We start from the raw sequence: 23,034 nt of genomic DNA, 5'->3' as shown, positions 1-23,034 counted from the left end.
AGTTGGAAGGAGGGACCTAATTGATAGCTTGTACATTAAGAAATAAGAAGAGATTTGGTATGAATATCAAGCCTAGTGAGTGATTAGCTCTCTAATATAGTGATAATCTACCTCAAATAGTCAATATATGCTTTGCTTTCTACGTTCTAGCATGAAAAACTGCAGAAATTGCAGAAATGTACAAGTAATTGGCAGAGAAGACAAACGGGCAAGCCCAGAAAATACAGAGAAGAAGACTACTCGGAGAGAACGTTGCGTACCGGCAACCTAAAAACAAGACTGGCAGAGGTTCAGAAATAGAAAAGACGACGGACGAATACCAGAGCATCCACTCCGGCCAGTTCCAACGATCTGCTAAAAACAATGAACTCTCTTGAACATTATTCCGTTTTGTTACATCGATGTATACAAATACTTACAAATAACCATCGGTGGATTCCACAACGTAACAAGATGGTTCAAGTGAGTAACTGTAAATATGAGTCCGAGACTTGGGAGTAAATAATTTTTACAACAAAATATTAGTAGCAGATGAATAAGCTTATGAAAATATATCAGCTTACCCAAACTGAAATATAAATGGAACAAGCAAAAGCGCTATCTTACCACTTTGCCAATTCCCAAATAATCACCGACATAATTTGGTGAAATCAGAATAATAGTTTGCCCATATGCAGACAACTGGAAGTATCGGCTTGGTGCTGAATCGTAACAAATTGTTGTACCAAAAGTCATACAATGTAGGTCTGCTTCAAATTCTTTCGATCACGCTTTCTTCTTGGGTTAGCACTAATCATGCAGGAGAAGGCATTCACGAGTTCAGAATCCTCTTCAGTTATCAAAATCTTGGCTTTGCTTGGATCAGCGAGCAAGAGCTTTGCCACAAGGTATCCTGCAATTGACCAGGTCTGGAACAGGCGTGCTTGTTTTCCAACGAACCTACCTTTTTTCGTATCATAATATTCTGGCCACTTGTCTCGCGAGATCCGTTTCTCAGCAATCTCAACAGCTTTTGTAGCAATCTCAGGTCTATCCATCTTTATGCAAGCGACAGTGAGCTGTGAAATGCATTTATAATGTCACGTCATTGTAAGTATATATATCTATGTAACAATAATTGGATGAAATTCAGATTCAATGGGAATTTGATAAACAATTGAAGTGATATAGCAGAAGTTCAATGTGTAACTGAGGAGGTTATGGTCCGATCAGGTCAAAGCAACAGCCTTATATACTATATAGCCCCACGAATGGGTATTTCAACTCAATAGTCGATATATTGGCTCTTGGTTCATCTATCTGTTAGAAATACCCAACACAACAATAACTAACCTGCCATAACAAAGTCGGCCAGGAACCTCCATTATGGTAGGACCACGGCCTGCATATGCAAAAAAAATGTATGAGAAAAAACCAAAAGTCGAATAAAAGTTTGTTATTACCAAGTCAGACATATTACGTGTTCTTAGGATCACTCCCTGTGATAATCTGCCATTCCTGACCATCAAGAGCAGGATAACAAATCTTAAATGGCATGTCTGCCACCAAATCTCCCCATTTGGCTTCAATCAAATCCAATATAGCATGTGACTGATCTGTTGTCGCAACACTGCTCACTACAGACCACAAGTTCCCCAAAGAAAAGAATCTAAAATCCATATGAGCTGGTTGCAAATTTCCAATTAGATAGCCTCCTTTATTGGGCATCCATTCCACCAGCCAAGAAGAAATTTGATCTGGGTAAATGTTGAACTTATTCACTGCATCATATGAGTACTCTTCAGTCTTGTATCGGTAGATTTCATTCAATTTTCTCAAATCAACCCAATAATACTCTCTGATATGGAATGACAGAGCTACCAGACGATTGTTGAGTGCTCGAATAAGATCGGCTGATCCATCCTCTGGAGCAAGCATCTCTCGTGCACAAAGTAATGCTGAGTAGAAAAGAGCCTGCATGGACCAACAAATAAACTCAGATTCATCCCTGTGATCACGCAAGGAGTAGAGAGGACTAAGTGGGAAAAGAATGACATGCTACAAATGTTTGCAAGACCTGACACCACAACAACTTCTTTAATGAATAAACCTCCACAAGATTATTACATACACTTCCAACATAGTATTATTGGATGTTAATGCCATCCTCCTGTGTCTCTGACTATACATTTTCCCTCATTGCGGAGATATGTCAATAGCAAGAACATTTCTCTCTGATATGATATGACAGATACCAGAAGTTTATTTCTACTGCTTCCTTTTCCTTTTTCCCCGAAGCTACACAGTGCTGTAACTTTTCTTTTCTCTAGTTTCCTTAACTTCAACACCCACTTTAAACCAAGAATATTAGTAACATTTGGTCTTACTTTTAGCCTTCTGATTAGTTGGTCTTTTTCATATTTGTCCTTCTGTAACCATTCCATTTCTCCATAAATATGCACTATTTGACTAGCTTTGATTTGTGGAATTCAATGCCTTCCTGAGAAGAAAACATACATCGGTCCAGGTTGTTCTCTCTGGGGTATGTGGAAAGTTGTTATTTGTTATTTCGATTATGTGAGTCGCTCAATTATGAAAATCACTATATCCAAAAGATTAATTATCTTTTTCCGCAATCTTGATTTTTTTTTAATTCTCGCCCATCATTTCCCATTACTACAAACTCTACTTTGCTTTTTAGACACGGCAAAATTATCTAATCCCAATCAAATTCCCAATATGACAATAGTCATTTTCAACTTCCAATATAGAAGTTAGAACAAACTGACTCAGAAAAAGAGTGCCTCAAAGAGATCAACTGTCAACAAGACTGATTGACTAGTTTTTTTCCCCCTTCATTTTCATATTTCAATTATGCTGCAATAAATAACTATAAAAGAATATGATACCTGAATTTCCAGAGGGTGACCATGAATTCCCATACGTCGATCTATCATACAAGAACCATCGGTCACCAATAATGTCGGGAACATATCAAAACCATCAGCTAGACATAACCTTAGAATCATCTTAATCCCAGTCTGCACATCAACTCTCTCCTGAACTGAGAGATCACCCGAGCATTTTCCATAAGCACGTAACAAGATAATCCACCATAACCCTGAAAATTACATAAAGTACGAAGAAGACTTCACCAATGTAAGAAGTGGTAAAGCAAACATAATTTTTTAGCTTTAATCATTTGACCTCGTAAATAAATTACCAGAATCTACCGGGGCAACACGACCAATTGCTGCCTCTCCAAAGTCTGGATCCAGCACCTCTTCAGTTGTAGATTCATCACCATCCAAAGGAACAGTACGAACTTTAAAACTAGCAGGCATCAAACCCTGACCGGGACTATGACAATCCATTGTTTTCTCCCAGCTCTGAAATGTAAGAAGTCACACTTGCTTTTAGGATAACAAGTACAAACAACAAACTTACACATGACTTATGGTGGTAACAAACAAGTGGAAGAAAGACTGAAAAAGTAAGATTTGATAAGATGTCTAATTAAACATCCTCATACAGGAATGCTGTTCACACTGACACACAACGTGAGCCCCATCCTGCAATGCCATTCAGTAGTCCAGACCGTCTATGTTTTATGTTCCCATTAAAGGATCGTCCTAGAAAGAAAAAGCCAAAGAGAAACCACTCACAAATCTAATTGGGAATAGTGTTTCCAGTAAACACTAAAATCATTGCAATAATAGGCAAATGGCTATGTCTTCAAACATAGCTAACTTTTAACAAGGAGGAACCTTAAGGGGTACAAAACAATAGACGATTCCACCCACTAGACAACATTGCAGGGTTAGCTCCAACATAGTTTCCCATAAACTTGATTCCAGAAACTAAAACAAACTTCAAATACATACTTGCACCAAATACGACTGGGGATTAGAACTGGTAATTACTACCACCACAAAAGTTCAACCACATAGTGTTTCTAGTCACAACAGAACGGTCTTTATTACCAGACAACTATATTACCTGCAACTGAAGTGTATGAAGGATAAAGTTCCGAACAATATCATACTCCCCCTTCAATAGGAAAGCCATGCCAGAAGGTATGAAATCACGAATAAAGACTTGATCGTAATTTAACGTGTTGGAACTGGTAGGATCCTTTGCAGCGATGGTTCCAACAGGACTGCCACAATAATAAACCATAGATTCACGTAGTAAATCCCACGCTTCATCCTCAAGGGAATCAATGCTAGTCTTGTGAAAGGCATCTCTAACTGTTCCATTTGTTCCATTAGGTGGCAAGCCCTCCTTTTCCTGTTTCAACTCTTGAATATCTTGAAACCCCAAACCATTTGGCGAATTCACCACATTGTTGATTTTGTTAAATTTCTTTGTACTATCCACAAACCATGTTCCGTTCTCATCTTTTGTAGTTGCCCCGCTTATACTTTCAGCTTGTTCGCACTTGCAACTCAGAATCCAAGAATCACCTACTGTCATCTTTCCAAACAAACCACTCCTTATCCCATTAAGTCGATAATTTCCTGTACGAATTTGTTGCATACCGGAACTGAGTAGTTGCATTTGCATATCTCTTGAGACTCTTCTCTTTGTACATTTTCCGTGGTACTTGGAAGAAATGGCAGGACTGCATTTGCTAAAACATGAATCGGTACTACAAAAGCGCGGTACAGCACCGCAAAAAACTTGAACAACTGCCTCGAAAGTTCCCATCAGCTTAATCTTAGTAAATCCAAAAACCTGTATGAAACTGATAATCCCAACCAAAGTGAATTCAAGACCTCCACTTCAACAGAAAACCGCGAATGTAATACACCGGAATCTGAAACGGAGAAATCAAATTTGTTTAAATAAAGTGATCATCCATGCCAGACAAAAATAAAACATAAAAAGTAAAAACAAATAGAAGGAAAATGGAAGCGGATTCTGGATTCTGGCATTGTGAAAATAATAACAGTAGAAAGGTTAAAAAAAAAAAAAAAAGGATTTCATTTTTCCTACCTTTTCAAACTCTTCAACTCTCAGAATTAAGCATACAGAAATTAACAAGAAATCTGCAATTCACATCAACATCAAAAGTTAATCATAATTCAAAAAGTAACAATAACAGAAATACTCAAAATTAAACAAAACATAATTGCAAATAAAGTTTTCAGGCAAACAGAAACCTTCAAGAAAAAGGCATAATCCTTGGAAGTAAAAACGAAAACCCAGAAATTAAATGTTCAAAAAATGCAAGAAAAATTAAGAACAAAGCACAATGAAATTGAATTGCTTACCAAACTTTCCCCCAGAAAGCAAAATCCGAGAGTTTGAGGAAGTGGGTTTTCTCTGCGGTGGTTGGAAATGGCAGCTGATGTATCTGTTAATCTTGACGACGGAACATGAAACGTATCATAGCAGGAAATCACATGTACGTTTGCTTTTCCTCTCGTCTTCTCTTTTCTTTACGTTGTCCTCATCTGCTTCAATTTTATTCTTATTTTTTATTGAGGTCTGTGTTTTTTCAACCTTTTTACGATTTTTTTTTTCAGCCTTTTATTTATGTTCCTGTTGCTTTTCTTAACGATTGTATTTCCTCTTTTATTTGTTTAGTATTGTTTATACAAAAAAATAAATAAAAATAATAGAAATGATTTGGTCCAACTATTTAAACAATTTTAACTCGTTGTACGGTCAATTTTCATTATTTATTTTTCAGACTAGTTTCAAACAATTACAGAAAGTTAGATATTTCGTACTTTCTTTTCTTTTCTTTTTGTTTAACCGTTTAACTTAATAAATTAACAAACAATCAAGCAACAAAACAGAAAAATGAGTGTAAAATATTAGCATCTTAGAACGAGCTCAAACAAATTTCCCCCAATTAAGTTTGTAACATATCTATTCTACATGATTCACAAAACATCATGAATATCATCTTGTATGAGATAAACTTGAAGCGGGGTGGGGGGAATGGCTGCAGTAATTTAGAGCCAATTTGAATAAATGAATTTCAACTGGAATGAATTATTTATTAAAAATGACTTTAAAATGGTGATGGTAACAATAACAGACTTTTTTTTTTTTTTAAATTCTAGCGATTGTATAATAAAATAATGTCACACCGTCATTTAAAAATGAATGAAAAAAAATAACTTTACCCACTTTTATCCTATTTTGTGGATCAGTTTGGTTTTGATTGAGTGAGATAATGACAATATTTGAGAGGTTAGAATCAAATGTGGTGGCCGTGAAGGGTAGAAGGACTTTTGGATATTTGAAAGTTGGTTTTGGATCGTGATGTAGCTGCCCAACCAACCTAAAAAGGAAACAATGATCTTCAAAGCATACTGTGATACATTCACATATTGCATGAATAGACGTCTAATTAGTTCAAGATTATGGGGTATGATCTTACCATGTTTGCTTTATCTTGCTCTAAGCTAGTTGTTTGGTAGGAGGGTTGTCCTATTTAGTTGTGTACTCACATTATGTGCATTACTTTACATTTTTTATGCAGTCTAAAATATGAGTAATTAGTTGAAATATGAGTTGATGTTTAAAATTGACAATAGTTTACAGGTTTAAAGAGTGAATATTACTAATTACTAAGAGCATCTCCAATGAAGATGACGAATAAAAATGTGACATCCGTCCTGAATTTGATTGTATTTTATTCCCTAACATTGAGAAATTTCGAAAATTCCCCTAACGGCCTAAGTGAAAATCCTTTGTGGACATTTGAGTCCTTATCACTCTTTGTCCCTTTGCGCAGTACGTGTCCTTACGAACACGTGAGCGCAAACGAGATGTAAATCAAACGTAGAACGAAAAATTTACGAGAAGTAAATCAGATGTACAATAAGGGGTAAAATGGTAATTTTTGCAATCTTGGGAATCCATTACTTGTTTATTGAGACAACAGTGGGTTGTTAGTGTTGCAAATTGTAGCATTTCATATTGATGGCCTATTCATTGGACTCGTTAAACAAGTGAGCAAGTAGGCCTGTCTACGTTGATATTTCATTAATTTAAGTCTCGTGCCTAATTAATAGTTGTTTGGGCTTGACTCAAAGACACACACGAGTATTATCAATCTTAGTGAATCAAGTTTTCATATATTGCGAAGCAAGTATGGTCAATTTTAGTGAAGTTGACGGACTTCGCGCCATTGTTCCAAAACAGGATGATGGTGACATTACTAATTCGTCTATGTAGCTCCAGGATGGAAGCTGATGAGTCCATAACCGGGCCTTTGAGGCATTTGTATTCCGACCTTGGAAATCATGGCCCACAAAACCCACTTCCTCTTACTTCGTGAATCCGAGATTATTCACTAGCTTCACCTCAAAATTCGTCTTTAAAACAAAAAACAATAACAAAATTCGTCTTTGAACATTTTAACATCTTTTTGGAAAATGTCTAAGCAGCACACACAAAAATGGCAACAGATTAAGGTAACCTAACCATTAAGTACAATGTGAGTAAAGAGAATTTTGGTAGTTTGCTATTGTAAAATTCACAATAATGCACATAAAGTGGGTCTCATGTTTCCATCGGTACTTGGAAAATGTGTTGTCAAAACTCAAAACTGTCACGCAAAGAAAGGTAATAGCCAATTAGCCACGGAAGGTGGCACTTGCACAATTCACGGGTACATTTTACTCATCTCCCTATATCCTTTTCCTAGGGTTCATGAATCATCCTTGATCATCATAAGTCATAGTTAGGTGAAAAATAACAAGGAGGTGTTTTTTAAAGTAAGACTCTTTATAAACATTTTATATATTTTTTTACAATAATTTATGTCGCAGACACAGAAAATTGTGCCAAAAACATTAAATACGGTAGAATTCATTGACAGTTTCCAGAGCCATTTTTTCTCAGCATTTCTCACTTAACAATACGGTTGAAAAGAGTTTCTGACATCACACGGTGCGGGTCAATTTCCCAATTTTTTTCAATTGTTCGATTTTCACGTGTCGGTCCATTTGGATTTGGATGGAGCTTGGGAGTCGAAGAGGTCGAAGCAGAGCAGAATAACAGGAAGAAGAAGCTGAACGCCCGCCCGCCCGCCCGCCGGCCCAGTTGTTGCTATTGCTTCCAATTCAATAATTCTTCACTGGTTCAGCTATGCCGTCGCTTCAGCTGCTGCAATTGACTGAGCATGGCCGCAATTTCATGGCGTCGAGGAGGTATTATTTAATCAATCAATCAATCAATCTGTGTTGAAGCTTTTCAGTGTTAACCGAGTCTTGGTTAACATTCTCACTGGATTTTCACAATTTCATCAGCTTGTTACTATTTAATGATTTGGGCAGTCTTCATTTCTGCGTTAATTTTAATTGGTTTTTGATCCTTTGATTAATTGGTATCTGGGTGTTGATTGATCGGATTTATTGTGAGATTTCTGTCTTAATTTGATGTTTTAGACGTTGATTTCTTGCTCGAATTTAGTACCGGATTAGAAGTTTTGAATATTATCATTTATTCTTGCAACTCTTGTTATTGTTCTTCGTTTTCTGGTTCCTATTGGCATAAATTATTTTAGCATTAATGTTGGATGATTAGAGGAAAATATGCTAAAGGTGATATGGCATTGTGCCAATGCTATTGTGCGCAGGAAAACTTTACTACTTGCCACTGGTATCGTAGTTGCTGGTGGAACGGCTGCATATGTTCAATCGCGATTAAACCATAAAAAGCATGGTTTTCATGGTCAATACAATGGGCTTGATGATAGTGAAGAGACAACGGAGAGGGCCATGTTGGGTGATCACAAGTTAAAGAAATCTCTGCGTAAGAAAGGGGGATTGAAGTCGCTTCAAGTCCTTGCTGCAATTCTCTTGTCTGATATGGGTCAAATGGGTGTGAGGGATCTTTTATCTTTACTCTCCATAGTGGTAAGCCTTTGGTCTGTACACGTCATATGTAAAAAGCTTGATTTACTTTGTCGTATACTTTTGACTTACTGTTACTGTTTTCTGTTTTTGGTTGTGAGTTAATGTCCATTAGTCTAAATTATGACTATACAAAAACCTTCGACGAGCTTCAAATACCCCCCTCTGGGAAGGAAATTCTGTGTGGACAGAAGAAAAGCACCGATTGAGTTTCTGTTCATAAAAAGTTCATAAGTCAACCCCATTTCCACATTTTTACTTCACTTATTCTATTAACGAGTGTGTTACCTAGTCGACAATTTTTATTTGTACTGTGGCTCCAACAAACTTTTAAGTTTTTAACTTACTATTGGCATTTGAACCTTTGATAGATTACATTGTTAGTTATCAAATTGGTGCTGTTTCGGGTAAACACTTGAGTATTTGATGCACCCTCACTTAGATGGCCTCTGAATAGCACCAATTACGGGTAAACACCTGAGTATTTGATGCCACATTCCTCTTGAGCATTTGATGCCAGCGTGCATCAAGGCCATCTTACACTTGAGCTCTGGACTATATCTCACGGGAGGGTGAATACTTCTTATATGGTTCGTAGGAGACTGCCTTCTTTGTGTGGGTATAAAATAAAGACAATGCTTCTAAACGATAAGTTATTTGGTGAAAAAAAGGGGGTATGTTGTTAGGGAGATATGCTGTGTTAGCAATCTTTGGGTGGCATGGATTGAGACGGATATAATAAATTTTTGAGGAGCAAGGGATGAGGAGTAACTAAACTAAGTTTTTCTTTCGAGAGAACAGTTGGTTAGGTGAATCATCTAATCAACTGTATCTAAACATCAACAGATCCTGTTTGAACTATAATGCCACATTTCTTCGTTGATTCTCCCTTCAAGCTTTTGTTTCTTGAAATCTGATCTTTAGGAGAAATCTTAATGCTAGGGAGTTGGATGAATTTTTTTTACCTATTGTTTGTATTAGACTATTAGTAATATCTCTTTGCTTCCCTCTCATGGGGACATGAGAGTTTGGGTGTTCAGGGATCTGAGGTGCTTTCTTGTACGACCCTTTTGATATCCTTGTTGGTGACAGCCCAAAGTGTCCTACCTCAGGCTGCTGAAAGTTCAAGTTGGGGTTGCCGAGCAACCTTTTTTGTAAACTGCCGTGGGCAAATATTCTGACCTCTTTTCTTGGATTGCTCTTCCGTGCCTTAAATTTGGAATTGGTTAATTGTAATTGTTGGTTTGGATTGGGTGACTCTTGTAAGATGCTAACTCTAGTCTCCACTCAATGAAAGCTTTTTTGTTTGGCATGGAGAACAACGCTGTTGCGGTGTGGTGTTGCACCGTTTTGGAATCCTTTGGGATGGCTTAGTTTGAAAGTAATATAAGAATCAATGAGAATAGGGTATAAAAGTTATTAAGGGAATCTTTTCTAGTTTGTAATTTTATTTACCTTGATTGTTCTGCTTCTTTTTATGTACTTCTCCTTCCCAGTTTTTTGTAACTTTTTCTTTCTTAAATAAAGTTGTTGTGACCTATGAAAAGAAAATTAATGGTGGTTGTGTTAATATTTGTAAAATAGGATAGTTATGTTGAATTGGCTTTGTAGTTGGGTTGGGTGTTGTCGCAGTAGAAAAATGTTGAAGATTATAAAGAATCTTTAGAATCACACTAAGGCTTCTAGGAGTCTCACCTTGAAGAATTTTACTGTGTTATCACCATTAAAAGCAAGTGTAGTTGGAGGACGATCATTAGAAATTTAAAAGAAGGGTTTAATATGTTTGTGAATCTTAGACGAGATGTCAATAAATGAGATCTTTAATGCAGTGTAAGCTAAATTTCGATTTCCTTTTATGAAATACCTTTAATTTGGAGCACGGATTGGGTCAGTCTTATCAATTTGGATTTTCTGTGATTATCTCACCACTCGTATTGCTTGCAGGTGTTGCGAACTGCTTTGAGCAACAGACTAGCAAAAGTCCAAGGATTTCTATTCCGTGCAGCTTTCCTTCGACGCATGCCATTATTTTTCCGGTTGATTTCTGAAAATATTTTATTATGTTTTCTTGTATCAACGATGCATTCTACTTCAAAGTACATCACCGGAACCTTAAGTCTGCGATTCAGAAAAATATTGACAAACCTTATCCATTCCCATTATTTTGAGGTATTTATTTTTACTATTGAATGATATTGGAATATGTTTTTTCTTGTTATTATAATTTTTATTACTTGATAATATATTGCGGGTTAATCTTCCTTTCACCTTGAGCTGCTTCTCTGTATTTCCTTTCGAATAGCTTCACATCTTTATACTCGATGAATATGGTAACCATATCATTTTCATGTCTGATTGAATAAGATTATGAGTAACATTGGTTGTATTTTGTTATACTGGTGTGGATACATTGAGAAACAGAAGAAATGTAAAGAAGTTATCAAGATTGAGGCACCCAAGCAACGTGAATCTTATTATAGTGAATATAGTTTCTTTTAACGTTGTTATATTTTATTTTACTGGTGCCATTTTTTTGTAATGGTCTTATATTAATTTTTCATGCGAGTTTGTTTGCTATTACTTTTGATCTTCATTTGGAATAAAATGGTCAACAATCTTTAGTTGTAGCCAAAACAGATATGGCATTCATGTTTCATAAAAAAATATGCAAATTTCCTCTAATTTGTATGTCGCTCACCCTAAGCTGACCAAGAATATCAACCTTTCTTTATATGCATTATATTTTTTTTGGCCTTCTCCTTGTATTGTGATTTCTTTTGTTGTGTTTTAATTTTTGTTTGAATCACAGAATATCGCATACTACAAAATGTCTCATGTCGATGGTCGAATAACAAATCCTGAACAGCGAATTGCAAGTGATGTGCCAAAGTTCTGTTCAGAGTTGAGTGAAATCGTGCAGGATGATTTGACAGCTGTTACTGATGGTGTACTTTATACTTGGCGGTTGTGCTCTTATGCCAGTCCTAAATATGTATTCTGGATATTGGTAATTATCTATTGCACTGATTCAAGGGGTATTTATATTAGATGTCTTGAATCTTGATACAATCTGATCACCTTCTCATAACTTGCAATTTAATATAGTAAATAGTACTTTTATAGTTTGCCAGCTGAACCTGTTGTGCTACCTTTCAGGCATATGTATTAGGGGCAGGGGCCATGATAAGAAATTTTTCTCCTGCTTTTGGGAAACTAATGTCCAAAGAACAACAATTGGAAGGGGAGTACCGGCAGCTTCATTCTCGATTAAGGACCCATGCAGAAAGCGTGGCATTTTATGGTGGGGAGAATAGAGAAGAATCTCATATTAAGAAGAAGTTTGAGACACTGATTAGGCATATGCGTGTTGTCCTTCATGACCATTGGTGGTTTGGCATGATTCAAGACTTTCTATTGAAGTATCTTGGTGCTACAGTTGCTGTTATACTGATTATTGAGCCTTTCTTTTCGGGACATCTGAGGCCTGACACTTCAACTTTAGGTCGTGCAGAGATGTTAAGCAATTTAAGATACCATACTAGCGTCATAATTTCACTATTTCAGTCTCTGGGAACTCTTTCGATAAGTTCAAGGAAGCTAAATCGGCTCAGGTAATTGGGTATATTGGAAATAGGAAATTGTCTCTGGTAACTATTGGAGTTTCCATAATGGAACTCTTTCTATTTATAGGATATATTGCATTTTATTTTCTTATAAATCTGAGATTTCACTCAACGGGGTCTTCTATGGTATATATGGTCACAAAGCATGTCCTGTGCCCAAATGTTTCAAATTTGACTCCTTTTTCCTTGTTGTACAGTGGTTACGCCGATCGCATTCATGAATTATTGGCCATATCAAAAGAGCTCAGTGTGGCTAATAGTAAATCTTCCGGGACCAGAAATTGCTTTAGTGAAGCTGATTACATTGAATTTTCTGGTGTCAAGGTGTGTACAACTTCCTGAGTTTTCTACATTGGTTGTACCATTTTTGGGCATTATATGGTTTGATATTGAATGTGTTGTCCAGGTTGTTACACCCACGGGTAATGTTTTGGTGGATAATTTGTCACTTAGGGTCGAATCAGGATCTAATCTTTTGATTACAGGTAAGCACTGTCCCTCAAAGTTATTTTCATGTGGTGCAACTTCGTTCTATTTGTACTTGTCTCCTGTGTCTCTTTGCTGTCATTTCATTTGTATCTTTTGTGTTTCTTGCCACCATCTATTCAATTGCATTATTAAGTGGAAAATAAAATATCAGTTTTACGTGATATTGTTTTTGTATAGAGTTTGGCAGCCTCTCCACTTTGAAACATTGATTTTTACTATAATAGGTATGATGGGTCTTGTCTAGTAGGTCGTTTTGAAGAGTATCTTTGAGCTAAATTGTATTGTTTAACTGAGTGTGGGGTGGGGCTTGTAATAAAACTACGATTGGGATAACGGACCTCAGGTGGAACTTCAGTACTCAAATTGCTGCCAATATATCAGTATGTTTGGTTCTAGTTATGAAAAATATAATTAGGAGTCTTTGAGTCCAATGCTAATGTCTCTGTTTGTGGGGATATAAGTGTCTCCCTTCAATTAAGAGAGCTAACAGTAAGTAATTACAGATTACTGGATTAGAAAATTGGTTTGAGTTCAAATTTGGTCTCCTTCCACAAGTAGGCACTAGTTAAGGGCACCATTTTCCATGTCCCTCATTTTGAGCTTGTTCACATCCTTCTACAGTCACTCGATTAGGTATGCATAAAGTGCATATCCCCTCTTGAAGTTCCTCTCTAGGACCATATCTTCTTTTTGCAGAAAGTGAATATGTCAAACATGCATCGTGATCAACCATTAACGAGTAATCCTAATTTGTGTGGATTTTGGTCAAGGGGGAGTGCAGAAATAGTACTTCAAGACCTATTGTGCACGTGTGTCAAAGTATTTGCTGATTCTTCGACTAAAAAAATAGTATCTGCTGATTCTTACATGCTTTACTTAAGATGGATGGGTGAGTGTGTGTGTGCCCATCAAAGTACCTGCTGATTTTGGCATGTTGAACTGATTATTTTGTGTGTGTTGGAAATACATTGAACTTATATCGAAATCTTCTTGAAGGTCCAAACGGTAGTGGGAAGAGCTCACTTTTCCGAGTTCTAGGAGGGCTCTGGCCTTTGGTATCTGGCCATATTGTGAAACCCGGTGTTGGAACTGATCTCAATAAAGAAATTTTCTATGTACCACAAAGACCATACACAGCTGTTGGAACACTACGGGATCAGTTGATTTATCCTCTTACTTCGGATCAAGAGGTTGAACCACTCACACGCAGTGGAATGGTGGAGTTATTGAGAAATGTGATTTTCCCTTTTTATCCTTTTCCTCATCATTTCATTATGTATATCTGTGTGCTATGGTTTTATTTTTCCTCGTCATTTCATTATATATGCTGGTGGTTTTATTGAAACTTTATACGTTGTCATAATTATTGGAAGGAATTTGTGTGTTCTGTTTTGAAGGTTGACCTTGAGTATTTATTAGACCGGTATCCACCTGAGAAAGAGATAAATTGGGGTGATGAATTATCTCTTGGGGAGCAACAAAGATTGGGGATGGCTAGACTTTTCTATCACAAGCCTAAATTTGCAATTCTTGATGAGTGCACTAGTGCTGTCACAACTGACATGGAGGAACGTTTTTGTGCTAAAGTTCGAGCAATGGGAACATCATGCATTACTATCTCCCACCGTCCAGCACTTGTTGCATTTCATGATGTGGTGTTGTCCTTGGATGGTGAAGGTGGTTGGAGTGTTCAGGTCAAAAGGTTGGACTGCAAGTTTTGTTATTTTGCACTATTTTTGTCTGCTAATTTTGAAAATATTAGATAATTGTTTACTAAAATTTTCCCATACTATTTCAGGGAGGATTCTCCTCTCCTTAATGAAGGTGGGAGAAATATGATGTTGTCTGAGTCAAACAGGCAGAGTGATGCAATGACAGTTCAACGTGCATTCACCACACCTAAAAAGGTCTGAGTTTTTTTATATATTTATTTATTTTTCTTTCTTAGTATTTGACTTTTATTAATTTTATGTTAGTTTTAGATATAGTGCCTTTTATTTACCCAGCTGTTTAACAATTCTGTTTCTTAATTCAATTCCAGGATTCCACAATCTCAAATTCTTATATTGGTGAGGTGATAGCAGTGTCTCCTCCTGAGGATCAGTTTGGTATACTTCCATTTGTTCCACAGCTCCAAGGGGCACCTCGAGCTTTGCCGGTGAGAGTAGCAGCCATGTTCAAAGTACTGGTGAGTTTTTATACCTGTTACTTTTAATCATGTTACAGATGGCTGTTATGTGAAAGTTCTTCTGTTGGCCAATAAAGTGACCTTTAAATCCTCTCAATCATATTAAAATTCTATATATCTTCATATAAGGATTGTGAAATGAAAATTGTCAATGTGTTCTCTTAGGGTATAGGACTTTACATAGTTTCTGTCTCTTGTACTTCTTTAACTATATGCAAGTATCCTTTGTCCCCTCCCTTTTTGGTTCCCCCTGTTGGGGCCCTCACATTGGCTGGCGGCAGGTAGAGGAGGGAGTTGCCTCCGGTGGTGTGGGTGATTGCAGTGGGTGGATGTCGGGGGGGTTGGTGGGCGATTGTGGTGGTAGCTGCTAGGTTATTTTCTCTCTTTTGTAGTTTTTATTTTTCTAAATTTATGGAAGGTTAACAAGTTATAGTTAAATAGGTGGACATGTGGCATGAAATCAAAATAGGGGACACTGAGGGGACATCAGATCTGGAATCATAACTTTTAAAAGTATTTTGTCCTGTTTTATTGTATCTTTGATGGTTGTTTGTTAGGTATCACTTTTTACCGATACATTCTTGATGTGGACACTGCTTTTTCCTTTGTCCATCATATCTTACTTATATGATGCTATTTCCTGACCATGCTTTAAGATCCTGAAGCTATATTTATTTATTGAACTCTGCACCATTTGTTGTCCAGATCCCCACAGTCCTTGATAAACAAGGAGCACAACTGCTTGCAGTTGCTCTTCTCGTGGTATCGAGAACATGGATTTCAGATCGTATTGCTTCATTAAATGGTATTTTTCTTCCCTCAGTAAGAACACAATATTTGAGTAACTTGTGGCTAATTTAATTTTAAGTTATTTATGTGAGTAAACATGATATTTATCTGCTTAATTTACTACTGCTGAAACACAAATTGCAAGCATGGCTACCACATAGTAATTAATATCAGAGCAGTTATACAAATGCTAGATAATGCTAAAACAAAACAAAACAGAAGCCCCAAGTGAGCACCAAACCCGAACTCTATCCTGTAACTTCTCTGTTCCATGGCCAATGTGTGTGGTTATTCTATGCAGGAACCACTGTGAAATTTGTTTTAGAGCAGGATAAGGCAGCCTTTATTCGTCTAATTGGCGTTAGTGTGCTGCAGAGTGCTGCGTCGTCCTTCATTGCACCTTCTTTAAGGTAATTTTAGTACTCAATAGAATGTAAAACTTTCTTAACCACATAGATTTGTCTGAATTTTTGTTTCTTGTGTTCTGATGTTTTCAGCTTATCTGAACATAAATTTGTGTTAAGTTATTTATAGTTTTTGAGCTTATTGGATTAAGTAATTCACCTTTTGTATTACTTTAGTGTAGATGTTGAAGCCGAACAATATTTTTTTCTTTTGTGTTCATATTTCTGTAGAAAAAAAATTCTAGAGAGGGAACCTCTATCTAGGAAAGGAAGGAAAACATTGTTGGGCCCATTCTGTATGTAGTCATCTAGGTTATTAGCACCCCTTCACATGGTCAGCCATATTGGACTCACCAATCCGATCTGGCTTATCATTTGTAGGGATGATCCTTGAAAGGGGTCTAATTACAAGACTTCATGTATGCCACAACCTGAGGGTTCTCTTAGCTGATGTTTTTTGTATGTGCATGTTTAAATCTTTTTTAATGAAGGAACTAAATGACAATGGTCTTATGGTACTGCGAATTGTGTTTTTGTTGCATAGGCACTTGACAGCCAGGCTGGCTCTTGGGTGGAGGATCCGTTTAACTCAACATTTACTCAAGAACTACTTGAGAAATAATGCATTTTACAAGGTAGCCTTACCAAAAGTATTTGATCAGGTTTTTAATTTTCTTGGAGGTCTTTTTTTTATTTTTTATGTTCATTTAGTTCTTCTATTGTTTTCTTTTGTTTTATTGTTTGGGAATTTTGTCAAACTGTTGGTTGAAGTTGTCTAGCAGCCTTAAATTTTTTAACATGATCATATTATTTTGTTCAGTTGGCAGCAATTTTTATGTATTTTAAAGCTGTTTAGCCAATAATATGAGAATGGTATTCGATTCCTGTCAATACATGTACTGTAGGTCTTCCACATGTCAAGCAAGAAGATAGATGCAGATCAGAGAATTACTCAGGACCTAGAAAAGTTAACCTCTGACTTGTCGGGACTGGTTACAGGAATGGTAAAGCCATCTGTGGACATTCTCTGGTGCGCTCTGAGCTCTTTAAGCCATGTTAAAAATTGTACAAGGCTCAGTTTCTTATATTATCCTTTATTGAAGTTTCTGAAAGTTGGATTAGCTTCTTCTATCATTGGTTCTTACCCTTGTGTGCTGCTGGTATTATAAGGTTCACCTGGAGAATGAAGCTTTTGACGGGGCGGAGGGGAGTTGCTATATTATATGCTTATATGTTACTAGGTCTAGGTTTTTTGAGGGCTGTTACCCCCGAATTTGGTGATTTGGTGAGTCAAGAACAACAGCTTGAAGGAACATTTAGGTAACTTTAGTTTCTGAGTGATTCCCGTATTGCTGATGCTGAGTCATTGCTGTAAATACAAATCTCAAATATGATATCTTTCTTGAATTAGGTTTATGCATGAAAGATTGCGTGCTCATGCCGAGTCTGTTGCTTTCTTTGGAGGTGGTTCTAGAGAAAAAGCTGTAAGCCTTCTGAAATCCTCTTTCTTGGTCCAAATCATATTTAAAGTGAAATGGTGCAAGCCATACTATCTTCATAATGTGTGCTTTGGTATCCTTCATTATTGTATATACTTTTCCTTTATCTGAGTCGAAAGGAAAAAAAAAAAAATGAAGGAAAGAAAAATGAATCAAATGCCTATTTTCTTTCAAATGACAATATGTAGGAATTGTTTCATCTCTGCTTCAATTATATTGATTACCAAAATCTGAAATTAATGCAAGTTCAGAAATAAATTTGAACAGAATAGTGCAACGTCTGTGTTTTGAGTGCTCACTTATGTTTTATGTATATTAATTAATCTAATGGATTCGCATTTATATTACTCAACAGATGGTTGAATCTAAGTTCAAGGAGCTTCTTGATCACTCCTCCTCTCTTTTGAAGAAGAAGTGGTTGTTTGGTGTTCTTGATGATTTTACCACAAAACAGCTCCCACATAATGTGACATGGGGGTTGAGCTTGTTATATGCCATGGAACACAAGGGAGATCGAGCATTAATATCCACTCAAGGTGGGTTTATTTATGATTATTGGAGAGATGCAATTACTATAATTTCTCTCTCTCTCTCTCTCTCTCTCTCTCTCTCTCTCTCTCTCTCTCTCTCTCTCTCTCTCACATGTTATAACACTTTCAGGTGAACTGGCACATGCATTGCGTTTCTTAGCATCTGTTGTATCTCAAAGCTTTTTAGCTTTTGGCGACATTCTGGAATTGCATAGAAAGTTCGTTGAACTTTCTGGTGGCATCAACAGAATTTTTGAGCTTGAAGAGCTCCTAGATGTTGCACAATCTGGTACATTTTCTACGTTCCTGGACAATCATGTCACAGTTGCATAATTTCCCTATTGATTTTCATCTTCCTCACTCATTGACAACCACGTTTATGAATTCAAATTACTAATGGTATAGCTTTTCCTTTTTATTTTTATTTTTATTTTTTGCCATTGAGAGAGGTTATCTTAAGGCTTTGTTACTTAGTCAGATGGTAACCGTTTGTTGAGGGTAGCAGTTAAGATCCATTTCATGCGTCTCTCTGTAGATGTGAATACCATGGATAAAAAAAAAGGTGATCTGCTACTTGTGTCTCCCAACATTTTGGGGTCTGGGAAGGTTCATATGTGGGCATCCTTAATCCTGCTTAGTGAGAGGTTTGTTTCCATTTAGAACCTATGATCCAGATCGTAATGGAGAAACTTACTCCTAGGCCTGTTCTTGCCCCATGGAATTATGGATCCTAATGATAATTAGACCTACATAGTTTGACCCACAATGTAATTCGACCGATATGGCAGATGCATTGGTTTAATCTGTGTGCCAACAAAAAAAAGGGCGTAGTGCTACTGCTACCCCCACCCCTCCAATTGTGCCTCAGTGTATACTTTTTTTTCTTTCAATTTTGACATTCCAATTAGTTACCTGTTATGTGATGGTGGCTGGCTTCTATGGGACAAAGCATATTGTAAAATGACAGTCTTGCAGATAAAACAAGTGTATCAGGGCATTGACATATAGTCAGCATTTTGTAGGGATAGAGAGAACTTATCGTATTGGTGTTTTAGAGCTGAGAAAAACTTTCAATTACTAGAAAAGTATACTGATCAAACAAGATATGCTACTTACAACTTAGTGCCTTGGGTGATGGTGGCTTCCGTGACTGAAACATATGGACAAATGACCGAAATGATATTTTTCAAGAAAGTATAAAGATCATACATTGGCATAGATGAATTGTGCATCAGTGCCTTTGTTTAATTTGTTTTTTCCCGGTTGCAATTTGTGACATGTCAAGCCTTTTTTCTATTAGTTAATATATGCTTGTTGTGTATTTAAATTGCAGAATGAATATTCTTTTATTATTGTATAAATATATTAGAATAAACCTGATTTAGCTATTTTTATATTGAATTTTCTGACATTTCTTCATTCATGCAAACATAGTTGTTGGCTATTCTGGGGCTTCCAAAACTGTTACTCTGTCACCATCTAAGGCGAGAGATTTTCATTCTGAAGATGCCATTACCTTTTCTGAAGTCAATATTATCACCCCATCACAGAAAATATTGGCCAGGAAGTTAACATGTGATATAGTACCTGGGAAAAGCTTGCTTGTTACTGGTTAGTGTTTAATGCTGTTTTCTTTTCTCACATATTACCATTTCTTAAATTTGCTGTGGAAATCTGTGACTGAGAAGCACACAATTCTTAAAAGGTCCAAATGGGAGTGGAAAAAGTTCTGTCTTTAGAGTCCTTAGAGGTCTTTGGCCCATCACGAGTGGAAGAATCACTCAACCGTCACAACATATTACGGAAGACATTGGCTCTGGTTGTGGAGTGTTTTATGTTCCTCAGCGACCATATACATGTTTGGGAACACTGAGGGATCAAATTATATATCCTCTTTCTTGTGATGAGGCTGAGTTAAGGGCATTGAAGTTGTATCAAGAAGGTAAATTCTTTTGTATTAGTAGCATTTGTTATGCCTATTAATTTCCGTTCTCTCTTATATAAATGTGGTTTAATATTGATCATATATTTCATTTAGGATTATGAGATTGAAGTTTATGAGATTGAAGTGCTCTAACTATTACCTAGGAAAAATTATATCACCACAATCAGGTTTTGAAGATTTTAATTGTTCTAATTCAGGTGAAGAAATCTCTGACAACACCAATATTCTAGACATGCGTTTGAGAACTATTCTGGAGAATGTTCGATTGAGTTATCTTTTGGAAAGGGAGGAAGGTGGTTGGGATGCGAATCTGAATTGGGAGGACACTCTCTCTCTTGGTGAACAGCAGAGATTGGGCATGGTATGACAATATAAAAAGTTAACTCCTTGAGCAGCAATCTTTTTATTTTCTTTCAAGAATTTCTTTGATGTCTGACCGGATACTTTATGTTTTCAAGGCACGCTTATTTTTCCACAAGCCTAAATTTGCCATCCTTGATGAATGCACCAAGTATGTGACTTAGCTCCCCATCCTCTTCTTTTCACTCTAAAGACACATCTGTCAGTTATCTAATATTTTCTCTTTATTTCCCTTTTTCTTTTCCATTTCTTTAACTAATGGCAGTGCTACGAGCGTTGATGTTGAAGAACAACTTTACCGGCTTGCAAAAGACATGAATATCACAGTTGTTACCTCATCACAAGTAAGTACTGCTATAACATGTAGATGTATACTGTTCTGCATTTTGGTGTACATGAGATGAACTTTCTAGGACTTCCATCTGGTTAAAATGAGAACCCCTTGTCTAACGTATTTATATTATCGAGTTTTATTGTTGGAAATCCCCTATGCCGAATATTAGTGCGAGTTAGTTCAAAGTTTGATTCCATAGGTAAGTCTTGAGTTACAAAACTAATTGTTTTTTGCCTTCACGTGTCCTCAGCGGCCTGCTCTAATACCGTTCCATTCCCTGGAATTACGGTTAATTGATGGTGAGGGTAACTGGGAACTTCGTTCTATAAAGCAATGAGTCGACATGCCAGAATCACAAATCATTGATCCGCAAGGGTAATGGGAGCTTCATTCAATAAAAACAATGAGCTGACCATGCTGCATCTGCATCTAACCCTTTGTACAGTGTAAGATGGTTTATTTTTCCAGACCTACCCTTTGTAATACATCTTAGAGCATTAGAGGAAAGCCAAAGCCGGTTTTCCTATCCAGAGAAATTTATTTGGCTTAGAGCGAGCTGTGTTTCTTTGCTCGTACGTGACAGATAGCCTGAACGAAAAGCCGATTTCTTCGTTTTTTTGGGGCGTTACTGTCGAAATGCGGACAATAAGATTGGAGCATACAAGGGTGTAGTAATCTGTGTAGGTGAAAGAAATTTAATGTGTAGAGTTTCCACCAATTTTCCCAAAGTTTGGGTTGTAAGAATTCATAATTTAATCATATTGATGAGCCTCCATATAGAAGAAAAAGAAAATGTGTTATTCCTCCACGATTAGTGTTTCACCGTGTCCTTTGCTTCTTGTATGAAGGGTTCATTTGACAATTTCTCTTGCATTGTTTAACGAATTCTGAATTTCTCCTTGGGGAGTTGGGGAAGGCAATACTAGTAACTATCATTGTTTATAATATTGGCAATAATGGAAATATCGATGTGCAATTTGTGGAAATAACGATGGATGTATCGATATCAGTGGTCTTTGATGAAAATTTGTTAAAAAATGTGAAAATTTAAAATGAAACTTCAGCAAATGTCAAATGGTGATATTAATCGATATGGGAAAATATCGACAAAATTATAGGGTGAAGTTTAGATTCCTCCACCACCCCCCACCCCCCGGGGCCTTTATTTTTTTCATACCTTTCTTTGATTTTTTTGATATTCACTGAAATATCAACCGCATCAAAGAAATTTCAAAACCTGCTTCTTAGGGGTTTTATTTATGAAGTTTCTTTTCGTTGGTAATTGAAGCCCAACAATATGATTTCTGATGAGCGGACCCTCCATGCTCCTCTGTAGCTTTGCCAGTGGATGCAACGGTGTGGATCTGCCAAGAAATTTTCGACAATCAAGTCCTTAGTAATTCGGTGATAAACATAAAACAGTAGACTTGTCGCCTAAGCGGTAGCCTACCTTGTAAGGCAAAGGGTTGTAGGAGTTAATGTGACTTCAAATTTAAGAAGATATCTCCTTACCTGTAGGTTTCTCAAAAACTGAAAACTAGAGAGTAATATGGACCTGGATCTGGATACGTATCTCGCAACTTGTAGGCCATGTTGCAAACATCCTAAAAATAAATGTCCCATAATTATCATTTCCCTTTTCTCTATGGAGATGATGAATTGGGCACGTGCACAATATGCATGTACGTAAATTTAGGGTGATGCTAGAGAGATCGTACACTTGAATCGTATTTTGTAAATCACATGATGTGACGATTAATGATTTGATTTCTTGTTTAAATTATTAAAAAATAGTATCCAACCATCAACTGTCACATTCGTGGTCTACAAAATATGATCTAAAACCAAGATTTCCCTAACATCTTCTGTAAATTTAATATGTTAGGACATGAGTTATAAATCGTGTTGATGAATTGATGAAGTAGGGGTAATACTCAACCTAACTTTACACAATCTAAAATTTGGTTAGGTTCAATTCTTCGATTGTTTGCCTCATTACATCATTCTCTTTTAAC

General features: G+C 36.6%; 2 protein-coding genes across 2 annotated transcripts; one reads left to right on the top strand and one right to left on the bottom strand.

Annotated features, from left to right (window-relative positions):
* Positions 1 to 352: 352 nt before the first annotated feature.
* Positions 353 to 5,476, bottom strand: LOC103947010 (alkaline/neutral invertase E, chloroplastic). The gene is made up of 8 exons (XM_009357840.3): positions 5,256 to 5,476; positions 4,978 to 5,030; positions 3,979 to 4,798; positions 3,203 to 3,368; positions 2,889 to 3,100; positions 1,460 to 1,953; positions 1,333 to 1,381; positions 353 to 1,058 (listed from the first exon to the last, which is right to left on the bottom strand). The coding sequence occupies exons 3-8, from the start codon at positions 4,687 to 4,689 to the stop codon at positions 732 to 734; spliced, it is 1,959 nt and encodes a 652-aa protein (XP_009356115.2). The 5' UTR covers positions 4,690 to 4,798; positions 4,978 to 5,030; positions 5,256 to 5,476; the 3' UTR covers positions 353 to 731.
* Positions 5,477 to 7,732: 2,256 nt separating this feature from the next.
* LOC103947011 (ABC transporter D family member 1) lies at positions 7,733 to 21,827 on the top strand. Its single transcript, XM_009357843.2, has 25 exons — positions 7,733 to 8,153; positions 8,582 to 8,861; positions 10,803 to 11,027; positions 11,668 to 11,865; positions 12,015 to 12,469; positions 12,679 to 12,805; positions 12,888 to 12,966; positions 13,967 to 14,205; positions 14,368 to 14,672; positions 14,769 to 14,877; positions 15,012 to 15,158; positions 15,864 to 15,963; positions 16,249 to 16,357; positions 16,896 to 16,986; positions 17,257 to 17,381; positions 17,522 to 17,671; positions 17,763 to 17,835; positions 18,206 to 18,386; positions 18,511 to 18,669; positions 19,815 to 19,991; positions 20,086 to 20,322; positions 20,523 to 20,686; positions 20,784 to 20,836; positions 20,951 to 21,029; positions 21,270 to 21,827. Exons 1-25 carry the CDS (start codon positions 8,092 to 8,094, stop codon positions 21,354 to 21,356), a joined length of 4,011 nt encoding a protein of 1,336 aa, XP_009356118.2. The 5' UTR covers positions 7,733 to 8,091; the 3' UTR covers positions 21,357 to 21,827.
* Positions 21,828 to 23,034: the final 1,207 nt, after the last annotated feature.

The sequence above is a fragment of a genome, unplaced genomic scaffold (genome assembly GCF_019419815.1).
Source record: "Pyrus x bretschneideri cultivar Hongxiangsu unplaced genomic scaffold, Pyrus_bretschneideri_v1 Contig62, whole genome shotgun sequence".
Lineage (NCBI taxonomy): Eukaryota > Viridiplantae > Streptophyta > Magnoliopsida > Rosales > Rosaceae > Pyrus > Pyrus x bretschneideri.
Note: the sequence above shows the minus strand (reverse complement) of the source record. Positions and strands in the feature narration are given on the sequence as shown.